The sequence below is a fragment of the Saccostrea cucullata genome, unplaced genomic scaffold, assembly GCF_032062105.1.
Source record: "Saccostrea cucullata isolate Sc308-1 unplaced genomic scaffold, CSIRO_AGI_Scuc_v1 ctg380, whole genome shotgun sequence".
Taxonomy (NCBI): Eukaryota; Metazoa; Mollusca; class Bivalvia; order Ostreida; family Ostreidae; genus Saccostrea; species Saccostrea cuccullata.
In genome coordinates this window covers 225676-246060 of record NW_026934466.1, presented here as the reverse complement: position 1 = coordinate 246060, position 20385 = coordinate 225676, and the positions used below count along the sequence as shown (strand labels likewise).

General features: G+C 34.2%; 2 protein-coding genes across 2 annotated transcripts; both read left to right on the top strand.

Moving 5' to 3' along the window:
- Positions 1-7275: 7275 nt before the first annotated feature.
- Positions 7276-8535, top strand: LOC134240803 (neuronal acetylcholine receptor subunit beta-4-like). The gene has a single exon (XM_062722882.1). It carries the CDS (start codon positions 7276-7278, stop codon positions 8533-8535), a length of 1260 nt encoding a protein of 419 aa, XP_062578866.1.
- A 3802-nt stretch (positions 8536-12337) lies between these two features.
- On the top strand, positions 12338-19776 carry LOC134240792 (polypeptide N-acetylgalactosaminyltransferase 11-like). The gene is made up of 12 exons (XM_062722872.1): positions 12338-12457; positions 13345-13732; positions 14102-14183; positions 14392-14558; positions 15523-15650; positions 15901-16145; positions 16572-16689; positions 17330-17482; positions 17601-17732; positions 18298-18390; positions 18572-18835; positions 19536-19776. Exons 2-12 carry the CDS (start codon positions 13402-13404, stop codon positions 19662-19664), a joined length of 1842 nt encoding a protein of 613 aa, XP_062578856.1. The 5' UTR covers positions 12338-12457; positions 13345-13401; the 3' UTR covers positions 19665-19776.
- Positions 19777-20385: the final 609 nt, after the last annotated feature.

The window sequence follows — 20385 nt, the reverse complement described above, 5'->3', positions numbered from 1 at the left end:
TCAACACTACGCCGCATACTTGGAAACTTAATTTTTGTTTCTGTCTAAAGTTCTTATTCTATTAATTTTGGATAGTGCTGCTACAATCGTGTGTTTAACGGGAATTGAAGCATTTTTTCGATCTTATGACCAAAATGTAAAAATTTTGTGAAGGTTTCGTTCGAAAGTGTTGAATAATTATGTCTGTGATAGAACAGTAGGATTCTAGCAAAACTTTTCATGGTACAGAGATGTTTTTACTTAACCATGTCTACAAATTGAAATTAATTATCCCCGGTGTAGTGTTGAACTTTTCACTTTTTCATTAAAGCATATTTTCTAATTATAGACGTCACGTGGTGACGTCGTGGTGCAGAGCTTCCTGTAGTACAAGTCCCATTGAAGTCTATATAGAATGCATAATGGTAGCACAAGTTTTATCCATGACTTTTCCGATTTATAAGTTTTACATATTGTAAAAAAAAGTGTTAATTCGCCGAATTCTGATCCGTGTGCAGCCTTAATAAACCTGTGAATTAAGATACATTTTTTTTCCAATGGGTGGCACAGTAGCTCTCTTGCCTGACAATATAGCTAAATTTCTGCAGCAAGTGAAAGGCTGGACATTTATACATGTACAATTGCCGTGGTACTGATGGCCTTTGAGCATGCGCAGAAATACGGAGAAAATGAACAATATTTCAGCTCAAAAGACAGTTCAAACAATCTAAATCACTAGCAGCGCAAAGGCAGACTATTTAAAATTAGAGGTGGAATCAAGCGACATTAATCCTTCTTATGACACCACCTACGTGTACCCCGTAACGAGACAGTTGTGTATATATGTATGGCACGCCAAATTCACAAAAATGAGCTAAACATAGTTTCACAGTCGATAAACTAGGTTTATCGGTTGTAAACTATAGTTTACGGACTGTAAACTATAGTTAACAACGTTAATCTATATTTTACATCTGTAAACCATAGTTAACGCGATAATCTATGTTTCACAACCGTAAACTATACTTAACACTGAAAACAATCATTTGTATGGCACGCCAAATTCACAAAAATGAGATAAACCTAGTTTCACATTTGATAAACTAGGTTTATCGACTGTAAACTATAGTTTACAAACCGTAAACTATAGTTAACGATTCGTCAAGTATAGTTTTCATCTGTAAAACTGTATTTAACGTTTGTTAACTATAGTTTACGTTTAATAAGTTTATCTGTCTGTAATTAGCGTTAACAATAGATTTTGTTGATAAACATAGATTCACGTTTTTAACTTTTACAATAAATATAGTTTTTGTTAATCATAGTTTCACAAATCGTAAAAATATTCATCAGATCGTTAACTATAGTTAACGGTTTGTAAACTATAGTTTACAAATCGTGAATCTGTATTTATCAGATAATCTATGTTTTGCAATCGCAAATGATTGTTTTCGGTGTTAAGTATAGTTTACGGTTGTGAAACATAGATTATCGCGTTAACTATGGTTTACAGATGTGAAATATAGATTAACATTGTTAACTATAGTTTACGGTTTGTAAACTATAGGTTACAACCGATAAACCTAGTTTATCGATTGTGAAACTATGATTATCTCATTTTTGTGAATTTGGCGTGCCATACATTTGCGATTGCAAAACATATTAGATTATCTGATAAATACAGTTTCACGATTTGTAAACTATAGTTTACAAACCGTTAACTATAGTTAACGAATAAATATAGTTTCAAAAAAATTCTCTTAATATAAAAAACTAAGTTTACAAACGTGAATCTACCGTATATCAGGTTTTTTCCGCGTCATGTTTTTCCGCGAATCAGTACCTAAATCAGTGTATTAAGTTTACGCGAATCAAATTTTCATTATTTCAAAGTCCCAGTGATTATATTATTAACAATTGTTTAAGCCTATGAAGGAATGGGATGTAAAATGTAAAGTCATTAAGCTTGAGTTACTTCATACGGGTGAGAAATAGATCGACCGACCTTCACCTCGTCAATTTCAGAAGACCCGCTCAGCTGATTACACACCTGTGTTGCGTACGAATTTTCAAATCCACAGATATTAATTTTTAAGATTTAAACAATCCTAGGTCATTTACTGTTCCAAACTGACTAGAAGCTCAGGCATAATTAGTTTAATAGCTTCTCGCAATGAAAGTGACCCATATAATTAGCTAGCTTAATTGTCAATTGGTAAACAAACAATAAGGGCTTGTATCTATTACCGGTATCTTGCGCTTGTCCTCTAATCCCGTTATTTCTACCCTCTGCGATATAAGCATTACGAAATAATTCTACTACAAGAAGTAAACTTTGTATTAAATTTACGCTGTTTTATTTTCCGCGATTCAGAACTCGTCGCGAACAAAGCGGAAATTGGAAACACGCGGAAAAATCCTGATATACGGTATGTTCATCAACAAAAACTATTGTTAACGCTTATTACAGACAGATAAACTTAGATTATCATTCGTAAACTATACTTAACAACCGTTAAATATAGTTTTACAGATGAAAACTATACTTAACGAATCGTTAACTATAGTTTACGGTTTGTAAACTATAGTTTACAGTCGATAAACCTAGTTTATCAAATGTGAAACTAGGTTTATCTCATTTTTGTGAATTTGGCGTGCCATATATATGCTCTCATCGAAAGGACCGGTCTCTGCGTCTTGAATCCCCAACGTACATATAATGCATGTACTTGAATAATATGTATTAATTTTATAAGTCTTTATAGAAATCTCATGAAGGAAACTTCATTCATATTCTAATATTTTCTTCTTTTTTATTATTCGTATTTCTCAATTTATTCAAATTACATGTATTTAGTTTTTAGAGTACATTAAACCTTATTCGTCAGCCAGTCTGTCCATCTGTCACAAGAACTTTAAACTTTATAATAACTTTTGAATGAGTTGAAATATACGACTTTCATATTTCACATGTGCATTATTTGTGACATGAGATTTTTAAATATATTGTGATTTTTTGACCTGTGACCTTGATCTTGAAGCTTGACCTACTTAAAAAATAACATTAATTTAAATTGACCATAACTTTTAAAGCTTCCATTTTATAAATGTGTTTTACCTGTGACAAGGTCAAAATTCTCTATTATTTTTGGCCCCTTGACCTTGAAGTATGACCTGCTTTTCAAAAACATTAACAATTATAGTCACACCTTTTGAATGAGAAGAGATAGGGCTTTTATTTTACCCCTGTGTATTACCAGAGACAACACTTTTCTAAATACACTGACTTTTGACTCCTTGACCTTGAGGCTTGACTTACTTTTCACAATTTTAACCTTGGTTATAACTTTTGAATGAGAAGAGATAGGACTTTCATATAACACAAAAATCTCATGTACGTTACCTGTGATAAAATCTTTTCAAAAACAAGTATATAATGAACTTTGACCTTGAAGTTTAACCTGCTTTTCCAAAATTTTAACATTGCTTAAAATTCACCATAACTTTTGAGAAAGGGTAGCGCTTTCATACCTGGTTTTACACATGTATATTAGCTGCTGTGACAAGGCCTATCGAAAAAAGATATTGCTTAAATCATGCCGAGTGTGTCGTGACCTTGAATCAAGGTCAATAAGGGTAAGATAGTTTGGCTGGATGCATTGTTTGAAAGAACATGTGTGAATTTAATTGTCAATACGGTACCACACAAATGGGATATGCTCATCACCAGTGTGTGTCATGGTGTGACGCAAAGGTCATTTTGACAAGGTCAAGGTCACAAACATTCCTTTACTATCCTTTTTAATAGTAAAACATTTTAAGATGATATCTACCCTTAAAGATTGCTTTAACATTAGAATGTGGCATGACTTTGACTCAAGATCATTTCTCCCTGTCCGCAGCTCCGACGTAAGACCTACTCGTTGCTTTGCAACGAGCTCGGCTCTAGTTCTTTATACATTTTGCACTGCGCCATGCAGCATAGCCTACTCGACAGAAACCATATAGGCATTATCTCGTGACAAAAAGGGGTATCAGCACGTGGTTCATCTTGAGAGACCTTTGTCATTTTGATGACAATAATTTCTCATACTAATCATTGACTTTAATTTTTACATCGATAAATCCATTGAATGAGCAAATGCCGCACTAAAATTTCTATTCAAATTTTAAACATATTTATTCATCCCACTTTGCATCAATTTTACTTGTTTGTTTTGGATTGTTAGCATTAACGTCTATTGTCAGTAAATTATCTTTACACAACACAAAGTATCAGACTCTTTGGGCGTTTTTAGCTCACCTGAGCCGAAGGCTCAAGTGAGCTTTTCTGATCACATTTTGTCCGTCGTCCGTCTGTCTAGCTGTCCGTCCGTCTGTAAACTTTTCACATTTTCGACTTCTTCTCAAGAACCACTGGGCCAATTTTAACCAAACTTAGTACAAAGCATCCTTGGGTAAAGGGGAGTTTAAATTATTAAAATGAAGGACCAAGTCCCTTCACAAGGGGAGATAATCAAGAAAAGACAAAATATGGTGGGGTCATTAAAAAATCTTCTCCTCAAGAACCACTGAGCCTGAAAAGCTGAAACTTACGTGGAAGCAGGCTGGGGTAATGTAGATTCTAAATTGTAAAAATCCTGACCCCCAGGGGGTAGGGCGGGGCCACAATAGGGAATCAAAGTTTTACATAGAAATATATAGGAACAATCTTCTTCTCAAGAACTACTGGGCCAGAAAAGCTTAAACTTACGTGGAAGCATGCTGGGGTAGTGTAGATTCTAAATTGTAACCAGAAGTCTCTGTCGAGACTGAAGCTCTACTGGTTTGTACTTATAATAAAGAAAGAGAAAAGTAACAGTTGGGATATAAAACTTTACAAAAGCAATAAATAAAATAATGACAAAAACTGATACACAGAATTATGTATCTTGCTGTAGTCTACTTGTGTGCCAAGTTATATTGAAATCAGACCAAAACTGAAGGAGGAGTAGCATTTTAAATGTATTTCAAAGAAATTTCTTTTTTAAGTAACAACAGCAACACCGTTCATTGAAACAAAAACCTATATACAGAATTATGTATCTTAGTGTAGTCTACTTGTGTGCCAAGTTATATTGAAATCAGACCAAAAATGTAGGAGGAGTAGCATTTTGAATGTTTTTCACAGAAATTTCAATTTTTAGTAACAACGGCAACACCGTACTTTGAAATCAAAAACCAATAAACAGAATTATGTATCTTAGTGTAGTCTACTTGTGTGCCAAGTTATAATAAAATCAGACCAAAACTGTCGGAGGAGTAGCATTTTGAAAGTTTTTTACAGAATTCTATTTTTAGTAACAACGGCAATACCGTTCATCGAAATCAAAAACTGCTATACAGAATTATGTATCTATGTGTAATCTACTTGTGTGCCAAGTTATATTGAAATCAGACCAAAACTGTAGGAGGAGTAGCATTTTGAATGATTTTCACAAATTTTTCTATTTTTAGTAACAACGACAACACCGTTCATCGAAATCAAAAACTGATACACAGAATTATGTATCTTAGTGTAGTCTATCTGTGTGCCAAGTTATATTGAAATCAGATCAAAACTGTAGGAGGAGTAGCATTTTGAATGGTTTTCACAAAAATTTCTATTTTTAGTAACAACGGCAACACCGTTCATCGAAATCAAAAAGTGATACACAGAATTATGTATCTTATTGTAGTCTACTTGTGTGCCAAGTTATATTGAAATCAGATCAAAACTGTAGGAGGAGTAGCATTTTGAATGATTTTCACAAAAATTTCTATTTTTAGTAACAACGGCAACACCGTTCATCGAAATCAAAAACCGATATACAGAATTATGTATCTTAGTGTAGTCTACTTGTGTGCCAAGTTATATTGAAAGCAGACCAAAGCTGTAGGAGGAGTAGCATTTTGAATGATTTTCACAAAAATTTCTATTTTTAGTAACAACGGCAACATCGTTCATCGAAATCAAAAACCGATAAACAGAATTATGTATCTTAGTGTAGTCTACTTGTGTGCAAAGTTATACTGAAATCAGACCAAAACTGTAGGAGGAGTAGCATTTTGAAAAATTGTTTACAGACGGACAGACAGACAGACAGACGGACGGACGGACGACGGACGCATTACTATTGCATAAGCTCTTCTGGTCTCTGACCAGTAGAGCTAAAAATCATGACCCCCGGGGGGAAGGGCGGGGCCACAGTAGGAAATCAAAGTTTTACATAGAAATAAATAGGAAAAATCTTTTAAAAATCTTCTTCTTAAGAACCACTTGGCCAGAAAAGCTGAAACTTATGTGGAAGCATCCCGGGGTAGTGTAGATTTTAAATAGTTCAATTCATGACCCAGGGGTAGGGCGGGGCCACAATAAGGAATCAAAGTTTTACATAGAAATAAATGAGAAAAATCTTTTAAAATCTTCTTCTCAAGAACCACTGGGTCAGAAAAGCTGAAACTTATGCGAAAGCATCCTAGTGTAGTGTAGATTTTAAATTGTCCAAATCATGACCCGTGGGTTAGGGTGGGGTCACAATATGTATTACTAGGGGGAAATCTGGTAAAGAATAGCATGGTCAAAGCTACTCAGGTGAGCGATGTTGCCCATGGGCCTCCTTTTTTTTGAGTTCTTTGGGATAATTTGAGTTAAAAATATGAATCAAAATGAAATACTGCATTTTGCTTAACAATAACTGTCGACGACATAATTTAATTACATAACATGATTTAATTTTTGACATTTCAAAATAAGCATTTTAAGGATCTTGTACATGTATGTCCACATTTTCTCAACCAGAGAGCAACAGTTCTGCAGCTAGTATCAATCAAATCGGCGTATACAGCTATCAGTTTTGTTGAAACTGATAAAGTTTCAGTACTGAGTCGTTCTCTTTATGAAAAATCAACTGATGTTGTAAAGTAAAAACTCCTTTTTTCAAATCGACTAATCAACTAGATTTTTTAAAAAAAAAAGAAAAGAATTTGTGAACCATGTAATTATTTTAAATGTTGATAATTTGCTTTGATTTCTAAGTACACTGGGGTTTAATTTTAATCCTTATTAATCTTAATCTAACAATGTTAAGGTCATCTGCATTAATGGAGTGTTGATTATAGTTAATCCGAATTAAAAACACGTCAGGTTTACGCTTGTACATTTCATTTAAAACGTCAATCAATAATTTCGTTTAACTGACCCAAATGTTAATGATCGGAAAGTTTCAATGAATAGTCCGTGCTGTGACAAAAACAAAATAAAGAGAGAGAGAGACAATGGGATCACGAAAATTATATCTGTTGTGGATTTTTTCAGCAGTTATAGGATTGGTATCCGGACAAACAGGGACTAATCTTAAAGACCTGTATACCTACCTATTTACAACGATAGGATACAACAAGGACATCCGTCCGGCGACGAACCAAGGCGCGCCTACCCAGGTGTCGTTAGATCTTCTGATGACCGGACTAGAGGGCCTTAATGAAGCTCAACAGCAAATGACGTCCATGGGAGTTATCACTATGAAATGGAGGGACGAATTTCTGACGTGGACGCCCTCATCTTATGGGGGAGCGACATATATAGACGTGCCCCAGGGCCTTGTTTGGAAACCAGATATCCAAATTCAGAATGGTCTTACAGACTTCGCAGAACTGGGCGGGAGTTTTATGAATGTGCGCGTGTTTAGTACTGGTGATGTAATATGGACGCCTTATAAAGTATTTACCACCAAATGTTTAATAGAAATTAGATCATTTCCGTTTGACCGGCAAGAGTGTTCGATAGTTTTTATTGCATGGAATGGTGATATAAATTCAATAAATATAACCCAAGGAACAAACGGTATGCAACTCGATGACGATTTATTTAATGGTCTGTGGACATTGTCCAATCCAACCACTGAAGTCATAATAGAAGATGACGAATCAAAGATTAGCTTCAAAATGACGCTAGAGAGGAAACCAAAAACATACGTCATCAATATTATAATTCCTATGATGTTTCTCCTCATTCTTGACGTGTTTACATTCGCTCTTCCAGTAGACAGTGGGGAGAAAATGGGATACTCGGTCACAGTCATGTTATCCATGTCAATCTTCATGACCATTGTGGCCAGTCTTTTGCCTCCTACGTCATCATCGACGTCATATGTAGAAATATACATCATTCTAGATGTGGTATTGGGAACATTAATACTAATCATCACAATTTTAACAATAAGAATTCATTTTTGGACCGAAGAAAAAAGAATACCCCCATGGGTACAGAAATTGACGATTCTATCCTGGAAAATGCAAGGTAAACCTTCGCAGAATTCCGAAGTTCAGAACACAACCATGGTCACAAAGTTGGACGTTGTTAGTGTTAATGAAGTTGAAGGGGAGAAAGAAGATGAAAAACCAACGATGAAAAACAAGGGGACTGTCATTCTATGGACGGATGTGACGTCAGCAGTCGATTTTTACATGTTTTGGTTATTTTTATTGATTAGTTTCATATCAACTGCCGTTCTTCTTGGACTTGCTTCCATTTGAAAACGTTAATTTCTAAAACTTTTGTATTTATATAAATGGATGTATTATGTAAAGTAATTTGTAACACTAAATATTGTTTTCGGAAAAATACTCAAAATCCGTGCATGCATGCATGTATTAAAAAAAAGTTCAAAATTCCTTTAAAAACGTGAAGCGCCTGTGGACTAAGACTCATTTTTGGTCCCTGATTTGAGATGTCTTTTAGAATGATGCAACAGTTTATAATTAAAAACCTGTTGTTACCCCTACCACAAAATGAGTATTGGTTCTAAGTTATGGGATACACAGAGGTCACAGGAAGAACAGAAAATACGTCAATTTCCGAATTTTCTCAATTTTATGCAAATTTTCATAGATTTTACAGCACATTTTGTTTCAGAAAACATAGAGCACAAGCTTGCCTATCTACCAAATTTATATATTTCATACATTAGTTATAGTATCAAATGCATCTTATGTACATGTGTTAAAATCTCAGATAGCAAACTTCTCTATGTTTTCTGAAGAGAAAAGTATCTCAAATATGACGAAATTCCACCAGAATTGAGAAAATTTGGGAAAATGTCCTATTTCTACAGCCTGTTGTGGCTCCCATGCATGTAGGCTTTGAATAAAAAAATTTCCTGGATTTAGAATAAGCATCATCTTAAGTTCTTTACTACAAAGTTGTACAATTTTAACAGTGTTATGATTTTTACATCAAATAAGGGGCCAGAATTGGCTATTACCATACCTTGTCCTTTAAAATTCAACCAAAATAGCAATTCCCGGTGAATACGACGACATTTTCAGAAAGTCTTTATATAGTTCTTATCATAACTTATGCATGTTAAGCATATTGTTGTTTTACTTAAAAAATATATGAAATACCCATATATACATTGTAGTTGTTGTGTTTTATTTTTCAAACAAAATTTGACAAAAGACAATTAAATAATTCTTAAACGTATTCGAAAATTTTAATTACAATTCAATTTAAAATTGTCACTATTTATAAGTACATATTTTATATAATAAAAAAAGACGGATTGAAAAGCTTTGTTTTTTGTGGAGGATTGACCAACCAATTTTCAAACCTCTTTAGAAAGTTAAAATTATAATAGGAAATAAACTATATGAATAAAAAGTTTTCGTAAGTCTAAGGTCGTTATGATGATGTTTTTTGTAAATATAACCTATCGTTGGCTGGTATATATTTTGCCTGACATGTTTCATCAGTCTCTACCCAGAGTTATTGTTCCGGTATTGTAGCGAAGGGTAATGCGCCCTCTGGTGAGATCGAGGTTAATTGATGTTTCATATCAATTGATAGGAAATGATAGGTCATTGCTTTTATACTAAATTTGACTACAGATTACTCAGTTTAGCTAATCAATACATAGGGCTCACGAAAGTTGTGACCGGTCATCAGGAGATGCTTACTCAACTCGGGCACCTGATCCCAAATCTTTTGTTTTCAAGGATCGTGGTTTTGCTCTGTTCACGACTCGTTTTGTTTACTGGATTCATTAAGATTATAGTTACTGTTCGATATCTTCACCTTTTCAATTATCTTAAGTTATTGCTGACTAAGTCGGCTGATTGAAATGTAAAAACAAAGAACAGTGATTAAGCTCAAAGCCCTATAACACATTAGTAATTGAGAGGAAGGGAAACACTGACCCCTTGAAAACACAAAGGGTGGGATCGGATGCCATATAGAAGGAAACACAGGCTGGTAAAACCGACATCACCTTTATTTGTCTTTACAAAAAATGAGCAATCCATGGACAAATCAGTACTAAATCAATGGCTTATGGCGATTTAAAGACGTCAATCAAAATTTAATCAATGACTGTTACTTAGTAGCTGCCTTATGCGTAAGGAAAACTGTTAAATTCGTTTAGTTGTCAGGTTGTCAGCAATGTCTTTTGATCTTATACAAAAATAGGTCTGCTAATTACGGGGCGCAATTGGTACCTATGGGAATTTCAATAGATTGTTGGAAGACCTGGCCCCAGGGTCATGAAACATTGTAAGCTGAAGTCAGAATATTCATGTCCTACTAAAAATTTGCAATTGATTAAGTCAAGCAGACAAAAATTAAAATATTTGTCAATATTGTTGAACAAAAGTCAGGCACGTAGCAAGGAGGGGGGGGGGGGCAGGGGGGCCTGCCCCCCCCCCCCACTTTTTCCCCAACATTACATTTACTATAGAAAATGTCCATTGAAAAGTTGGTTGCCCCTCCCCCCACTTCTTACCACAGTAAAGTGATATCAAGGAAATGTAATATTGTATGCAAAAAAAAAATTGAAGTGAAAGGAAGTTGGCCTTAAAAAAATTGGCCAGTACCACCCACCCCACCCCCACCCCCCGAAATAGGATTTTCGAGTTTCGGCATTCCCCCCCCCCCTTTTTTTTGCTTGTCAACTTTTACAGGTAAGTAATGTTTTTTTTTTTCTCTGGCTGCCCCCTCCCCACTTTCAAAAACGATGCTACGTGCCTGAAAGTATTGTTATCTCAAATTTAGAGATTCATTAAATAATTCTTAAACATTTTACTGGCGCTCAAAAATTTGACTTTTAAAAGTCTAAGTCTGTTTCATGATCCTGGGGCCTGGTCTCCAAAAAACCATATAGAAAATCAGGAACGTTAACTCAAGCATCTTTTTTTAAAATCAACTCCAGAGTACTTATAGAATTTAGGGAAAAAAATAGTTTTGCAAATGACAAATGACATACATGTAGTAAGTAAATTTAAGGATTCTATTTTTATTGAAAAAGCAGCTGTCACTCATATCTAAAAAGATTAGACTTTAATTTATCGTGGGGATTAAAGCTTTTCATTAAAGTCTTCTAAGAGACCAAAAGGATGCTGACTATCCAGTTTACGAATTATACATGTAAACATCATTAAAGTAGTGTGCAAGTACATGTAGTTTCTCTGACAGGGTGATAAACGAGGGGGGGGGGGCTAAACTAACAAAAAAAGGTAAACCCCAATTTTCATTGCCTATATCATGTATATATAATGTCCATTTTTGAAAAGCCCCCCCCCCCCCCCAACACGGTTCCGATGCTTAGTATGTTAAGTTTAACAGAAAATCTATTAAGGAGAGTCAAATCAATACGCAATTCGAGTGATACATGTACATGCATGAATTTTTTTAAACACATTGTGACCTGCAGGAAAATATTTTAGAAATCTGTGAAAAAAGTATGGAGCAATTTACATAACTTTTAAACAAGGGTAAACATGGTAAAGCATGTAAATAAATTCCACAGAAGTTGGCAAAAAAAAAAAAAAAAATGTACGAAGGACCTAACTACTGAATTCAAACCCTATTTTTGGTCGATACTGTTTTAAAGAAACTTAAGTCATGTTTTCAATAGTAAATAGTAATATGTGCCTCCTTAAATTTCCCGATCAGCTACATAATATAACGTGAGCTAGTGCCCTTTTCCAGTATACCCGATGGCGCTCCCCAACTTATTTTGTAGATAAAACCAATCTGTTAGATAAATAATTAAATTTAATCTATTAGCTACTATTTACCTTAAAAAAAACCTGAAATCAAGAAGAAGTACACACGAAATGCAAGAGAAATCATGGGACGTTTACGTATATCACAATTTTTAAAGTGATAACGATTCAAGTGGAAACCGCCTACGTGCAATTCTACATCTTTTCAACGTTTGGAAAAGGTGCCTCTTATATTGATATTTCAAGTAATTATTTGACGTTGTTATATTCTGATTTTGATTTTACCTTAGGAAAAAAAACTTGAAAACTGAAAGACTGAGATCTTAAAATAAGGTGTTGACAAATGATTTGAAAAATGAAAGGACAACATTGTTGCATCTCTGTAGAAGTTTACCCGTGACGTCAGTTCTGTTAAAAGATTTTGTATCGTAAAACTGTTCAAAACTGAGTCCGTATGGTATTTAGCTGCAGAACTGTAACGTTAGCTCTCTGCTTGAGAAAATTCTGTGCTTTATCTGTCCGAATTTTCTCAAGCAGAGAGCTACAGTTCTGCAGCTATATGGTATTATTAATTTTTCCCCTAGAAAAACACACATTTTAACAATATGCAATACAGGAAAATCACTATATTTAGCATGTTTAGCTATATAGCTTAATTTACCTATATAGGTTTATTTACCTATATAATGTAGCTTTATTTAGCTATTTTAGAATGAGTTTCTGTTTTATAAAAAGCAGCCAAAAAGTCGCATGAAAATTATGGGTGATATTTTTTAAAAGATTTGATAAAAACAACCTAGGGTAGTAAACCATAGATAGTAAAAACATTGCCTCTTTTAAACACTTTTAACCAAAAAAGGCATCTCTATTGTTTGGATAGCTGTCCCTCACTGGAAGTGCGATGAGGCATGACTAAGTGTGATTGCCTTGCTTTGTGCTGAATTATTACCTATCATCTTGTTGACCAAAACTGCTTTTCTTTGTTAAAGTTGCTCCTTAATCACAGATTAACTGCTATACATAGCCCCAAAACTTCTAGATCTTTGATTGCAATTGCACAAAAGGAGAAACATCTTTAAAAGTGGGTTTTTGGTGAATTGTTTTCAGTCCATTTCAAAGTTGATAACTAATACTGCTTCATTATGCGACTTTTTGTCTGCTTTTTATAAAACAGAAATTTACTCTGAAATAGCTAAATAAAGCTATATTATATAGGTAAATAAAGCTATATAGGTAGATTTTGCTATATAGCTAAATATAGTGATTTTCCTGGACCTGATTTAGACTTTACCATCTTTCAACAATAGGTATGTAAGCATAAAGAATATCTGTGCTATTTTGCAGCTGGGTATATCAAAGGACCAAAAGTACTGGGAGGAGATGGTATAAGACCACCAAGAGATGAGAAAAAGATTAAGCCTAAAATGCTGTTTGATTTGGTTTGGGATTCCCCTAACTGTCTGGTTGACCTTTAACCTTTTCAGCTGGCACTTAAAGCTTACTGCTGACTGGAATCAGCCCAATAGGTTAAAATTAAGGGCAAAGAAAACCCTGCTTGTCAGGAAGGATAGTCTAAAAAAAGAAAATGGAGGGGAATCCCCTAAGTTTGAACAGCAATGCGAGGCACTGTCAGAAGTCTTCAATAAAGCTCTGGTGAAACGGTACAATGTGACTGTCCTGCATTCACTGGGTGTCGTATTAAGCCCAGAGGATCAGAAACTTCGAGATGAAGGTTAGAGATTGTGATGCCCTTATTTGTCAATCATATCATTTATATGCAGGCACACCATCATAAATAAATTTGAGAGTTTTTCAGTTTGTACTGTATAATTATGATAGTTAGCTTTAGCATGATGGGTATATGTTGAATGTTATATGCATGTACATGTCTAATTGTTTTTAAAGATAAAGATGGAAAAATGATTTTAACCATTTTATTGTCAATGGATTTTGATTACTTGATAGCTTGCACTGTAATTTGTATCAGCATTCATTTTAACACATTATAAGAAATTTATGATACGGTATTTGAAGGACAGGTACTTGTAAATTTGTATTATATTTATGAATTAATTTCAGATCAAGCTTTTTTGTTATTTAGGTTACCAGAAGTTTGCTTTCAATGCATTAATAAGTGACAAAATAGGATTTCACAGAGCAGTCCCGGATACTAGATTTCCAAAGTAAGTCTACCTTCTAGGTTTCTCAACCTTTCACTTTGGTTCATGTGAAATATTCTTGCCTACGTTTTACAATTTTCAATAACTTAGGCTAATAGTTCTATCATTGTGCTAATTAGTAAAACAAAAAAATCCAAAATTTTACTTGTTCAATTACATATGATAAATATTTTACAATGCTTACAATAATTTTATGGTTTATTCCTAACAGATGTCGAGATGTGAAGTTTCCTTCCATTGACTTAGATGCCAGTATTGTGATCTGCTTTTTCAATGAACAGCCATCGGCTTTACTTCGTACTGTACACTCAGTTATTGACCAGACTCCCCCAGAGCTGCTCAAAGAAATTATCCTAGTAGATGATAGTAGTACTTTAGGTATGAAAAGCAGAGGAAATTTGAATTTTTATAAATTTTAGCAGTAGGAATCTTTTTCAAAATACAGTGAAAAACCAGTCTTCACGAAAAAGAAAAATTGCCACAGGACATTCGGACAGACAATTAACACAATTTCACAGGACCAAACAAATTTTCAAAACATTTATCATATAATGATAATAACGATGTTACTTCATAGCATTGAATCAATAAATAGATAACACATTAAAAGATTAATTGAAATGTTTCTTTTTCTTCCCTGATACTGTCCCATGGAAATATTTCAGAGACATTGTTGCAGAAGTAGGTTTAACAACAATCACAATCAACAAAACGTTTTTAATAATGTGTTTTGGTATTAGTTAAAGTGTCTATTTGATGAAATAGAAAATATATGATTTAAAACCCAACCAAAACAAACCTCGGACAAATGGAACCGAATTTACTAGTTAGTGCATTGGACCAATAAGACTTTAACCTGTTTTGTCCGACGGACCGGTGCTTTTGAGATAGACTGGAAAACTGTAACAGTTTGATTTGACAACTGTGCACTCTGACACACTGTGAGTTCCCACGTTAAATTTTTTTTCAAATTTTACTACCAGCTATTTTCCCTGTTTCTGTACACACTCTAATCTGACACCCTGTCTATTCCGACACGGAATTTGTCCCCCAGTGCATAGATTTCACTGTAATAAATTTTGTGACAGCTAGTATACATTGTCACCAGTGACTTTTTACCCATACTCGCTGCACATATTGTACTTGTAAAAATTTAAATCCTGTCTGCTTATGAAATAAATACATAATGCAGCTCCAAAACTTAAACTATTCTCCATTTGAATTTTGTCATAGATATCATTTATAGTTATTGATAGTTTAAATCTGTACATTTACCAGAATATCATCGCAATTGTACAATTTTCTAAGTTGCTTTTAACATGTTTTTATTTATTCTGCACAGATGACATTTCTTGCCAGATAGAAACATATGTCAATCAGCATTTAAAAAATGTGAAATTTGTCCGCACCCCAGAGAGGCAGGGGTTAATCAGAGCCAGGGTGTTTGGTGCAAACCATGCTTCAGGAAAGGTAACAGTTACCTGCTCTTGAGTAAAATTTATCTTAATAAACAAATCAAGTAATCTGTAACCTGTTTTTATTTTAAATTTCAGAGACACTTGATATACAATATGTATTATGTTTAACTGATGATATTTAATAAGAAATTTGTTTGGAAAAATTTAATTTGAAAGATACAAGTATATGTAATAAATAATAAGTCTTACTTCAGAAAAAAATCTTGAAATAAAAAAACACACAATTTTCTTGCCTCTTTTAGGTTTTGGTCTTTCTAGACAGCCATTGTGAAGTGAACACTGATTGGTTAGAGCCTCTGTTGCTAAGGATATCACATGACCCAAGCACTGTGGTTGTCCCGGTAATAGACATGATCAACCATGATACAATGGAGTACCAATCGTCTCCCCTTGTCAGGGGAGGGTTTAACTGGGGCCTGCACTTCCGCTGGGATCAGCTTCCAGCTAGTATGCAAAGTGACCCTGAGCTTGGGTTGAAACCTATACCGTGAGTTGTGTCCAGTATAACTTTAAGTGATATTTTATATGTAAAATGCAGGGTATGCAATGTATGGAATTCGTTTAAGTTTTTGAGTCTGTGAATAAATTCTGGGGCTTGAATATTTTGCATTTTTGTTCTTTAGAGATAGTAGTCAGTTTTTCATATTTTGATTTTTTGGTAATCTATTAGTATATGTGATTAAGATTCATTGAGCAGAGACAATTTTTTACTAGCCTAAGGATAAAAGCCTTTATAGATTCATCAAAGTAAGTTGCCAGAAATTATTTCAAAACTTTCTGATTTTGTAACATTTTGGTGTGCTGAAATAAAATTTCAATTTTATTTTAGATTTCTTTTAGAAAATCAGTAAATGCAGACTTTTATTTGAATAAACAGAGAGAAAAAGAACTCTAACCAAATCTTTGTTATCAGGTCGCCCACAATGGCTGGGGGGTTGTTTGCCATGAGGAAAGACTACTTCCACCACCTGGGAGAGTATGATCTGGGTATGGATATCTGGGGAGGGGAGAATCTCGAGATCTCATTTAGGGTAAGCAGATATCAATGAACAGGATAAGCAGATATCGGTAATGGGGTAAGCGGATATTAGTGTTCAGGGTAAGCAGATATCAGTCTACAGGGTAAGCAGATATTAGGGTAAAGGACAAGCAGATATCTGTGTACTATTAGTTACATAGTCTTTTAGTGACAGGGTATGGGATGATACCTAGTTAGTAAATTTCATACCTGGCGAGGCCAGTAAGCAGATGTAAGGGTGCAGGATAAGTAGATATCAGTGATAAATATACAATGTAAGCAGGTATCAGTGTGTATTGTAGGCTGATATCTGGGTTCAGGGTAAGCAGATATCAGTGTACTCTGTACAATTTAAGCAGTTAACAATGTACTTGGTAAGCAATTATCAGTGTGTAATGTAAAGGATATTGAAGCAGATATCAGTGTACATAATATGTCTATGCCTTCCTTTTAATTTTTGTTGTTGTTGTACTTTTGTAAACTGTGTTTGATAGATCACCTGAGTAATGCTGTATTACCTGACCTACATTTATCAGAAAAAGATGTTTATTTAAGGCAATGATATGGATGTTGTAAGCTCTCAATGGAGAAACAGTCCTCATGTTACAAATATGATAGAATCGTTGCTGACTAGTCCTGCCTTTTTCTTACAGATATGGATGTGTGGGGGTAGACTAGAGATCATTCCGTGTTCCAGGGTAGGACATATCTTTAGGAAGCGTCGGCCGTACGGAAATCCTGCTGGTGGGGACACACTCATCAGAAACTCACTCAGGGTAGCTCATGTGTGGATGGACGAGTACAAGGTGAGTTCACTAGATAGAACTCATGAATTAAAGAAAAGGGAGGATGGCTCATATTTGAAAAAAAAATTTAATATGTACTTGGTACATGTACTACACATGAATGTTTTCTTTTTTTCAGGAGTATTTCCTAAAGCAGAGGCCTCAGGCAGGGCATTTAGACTACGGAGACATATCAGACAGGGTTTCCCTCCGAAAACACCTCTCATGTAAATCATTCCAGTGGTACCTCAAAAATATATATCCTGAACAGGTATGTCAAATAAAAATATTTATCCCGCTTCAGACAAACTTGTAGATTGCTGATTGGATAAAGGCTGATCACATGACGCCCTGAAATTTTCCGTATTACGTCTCCGTCGAGGAGTAATATGAAAATCGGGCACGCGATTCCGTTCGAAGCGTTGTTATTGTAAATAAAAATGGCGGCTAAGAAACGGTTTACGTAGGTAGTTCACGTGTAGTTAAATTTCTTGTTACTGTAACGATATTTTATGTTGATTGTTATTGGATTAAAACTTAATATTTTCATAATATGCACAAATATTTTTTTATATCGATAAAGGTCTTCAGCGGGATAAATTCGTAACACAGTCAGTTAGTGACCTAATACGGATTCATACAGGGTGTGAAATGGAAATCCGTATTGGGACTCGGCTTTGCCTCGCCCAATACGGATGTCCATTTCACACCCTGTATGAATCCGTATTAGGTCACTAACTGACTGTGTAACTAATAATATCCTACCTGAACAGGTACATAAAATATCAATTTCCAAAACACAGTTGAAGTTCAGTATCAAAATTGGGATTTTGTAGGTGGTGCCTGGACAGACCAATAATGTTGAAATATATCATCATTTTCCCAGAAACCAACTGAGGAAGGAACCGGTCATTATCAGACATGGGCAGGTAAATCATTTATAGAACAAGTAGATTCATATCCACCACAAAATTTCATGTTACATGTAGTTTTTACATTTGTGAAGTTAATATTAGGGCTCTTTAATTAATAATTTATTTTCACAAGCCAATTAAGTGTAATTGATGTACTGATTGAATATAAAATTTTAACTTTCCTTGCATTTTGTAGCTGACACATGTGGATTCCAGTTTATGTGTTCAATCTGAGAAAAAGCCATATACCAAGAAAGCATTGCTCACTTTAGCTGCGTGTGATACAAAGACCTTAGATGGACAGAAATCACAGATGTGGTACGAAACTGTGGACAGTCAACTTCTCCTAGCTCAGTTGTTGTGTTTAGATGTAGAGTCAGGAATGGTTGGGAAGAGTTATGCTAGACTAATGAAGTGTCATGGCAATGGGGGCTCACAGGCCTGGACGTGGACTGACAAGGTATACGTTATAGTAGATAGAAAATAGACATAGCTAGGTGTCTGATGCAAATTGAAAGTTGAAAGGGGGGGAGGGGTTGAACCAACAAAAAAACTTCAAGCCCAAAATTTCAATGCCTATATTATGTGTCTCTTTGCCAAAAAAAGTTGGGATGTGTGATGGGGTTAGCCCCCAGTTCCTATGCCTATGATAGATGTCAAAATATGGGAACAGTTGAATTATGATGATTTAACACAAAACGACCAGTCATATTAACATCTTTTATAATTTAGAAGCATGCATTCTTATACATGTACAATAAATTGTGTTCTCTTATTTCTAGAGAATTCTTGCAAAAAACATTGAAAATTTTTTTTTAAGTTCATGTACATGTAAAACACAGTTATAGTGAAGTTATTATATGAATGTGTATTTTATTTCAATGGTTTTATCACTTTTTATTTGCGAGAATTTAATTTTCGCATAATTATGCAAGTCTGTCTGGTCGTGAAAATTTTATTCTTGTGTATATTTGTATGATAAAGAATTATATATAACAGAAACCACAGCTCAGGAAAATTTTGTTAAAAATGTATTTTGATGTTTTCTTCTCGTGTATTCGATCCTTCAGTAAATAAAAATAAATGAACCGTACTGAAGCTGGTCAAGTTAAAAAAGATAGAATTGATGACTTCAATGACCATACTTTAATGTCTTGTAGGGTGAAACGTCATTGCTTTACAATCCTGCCAGTGGAAAATGTTTGACCGTTACTGCTGCAACAGAAGGGGGAAACTTATTTTTAGATCTGTGTACTGGGACAAAGGAGCAGGCATTCAGACTCAGTTGACACAGATAGACAAACCAGCAAACAACAGTGAATATTAAGGGAAATTTAGGGGAGTCGAAAGAAAATCATTTTTTTCCTAGAGATTTTTATGTAGAATGAATTTATGCTTTAGTAATACATTAATTGTTCGAACAGAAGATTAAAAGGAAATATTAGTGATATTTAGAATACCACACAAGGAAACGTGAGACAACTCATCACTGCAGATTAAATTTTAAAGATTTTTTCATGAATTGTATGATTTTAGAGTTACCCTTCTTTGAAGAGAGTTACCCCCCTTTTAAATGTGCATGTATCAGGATAATAGAAAATGAAAAAGTTTAATTGGGTACAGAACTACATATTAATTTAAATAAATTCTGTAAGAAAAACTTTATTAAAATGAACTGCTTTAAAATATCCAGTGCTAAAAATTGTACTCTTGAGCAGTTTTATTTTCTTTGAGTGTCAGGTTAAAAAAAAAACTTATTGCAGAATATAAAATATAAGCTCAGATAACAAAAGTTTCTGATTTGAATTTTGTAAAATTAAAATATGATATTGACAGAGATATTTCTTTTTAAAAGAAAAATTTATGATTGTTAAGTAATACTCACATCTTATTTTCAGATCTTCTCTTATTTGAATTGATTATCCAACATAGACTGTAAACTAACTATTATATGTCATTATTTTAATTTGGGACTCGAATGTTATGCATTTGGTTGGTGTTGGTGCTTTT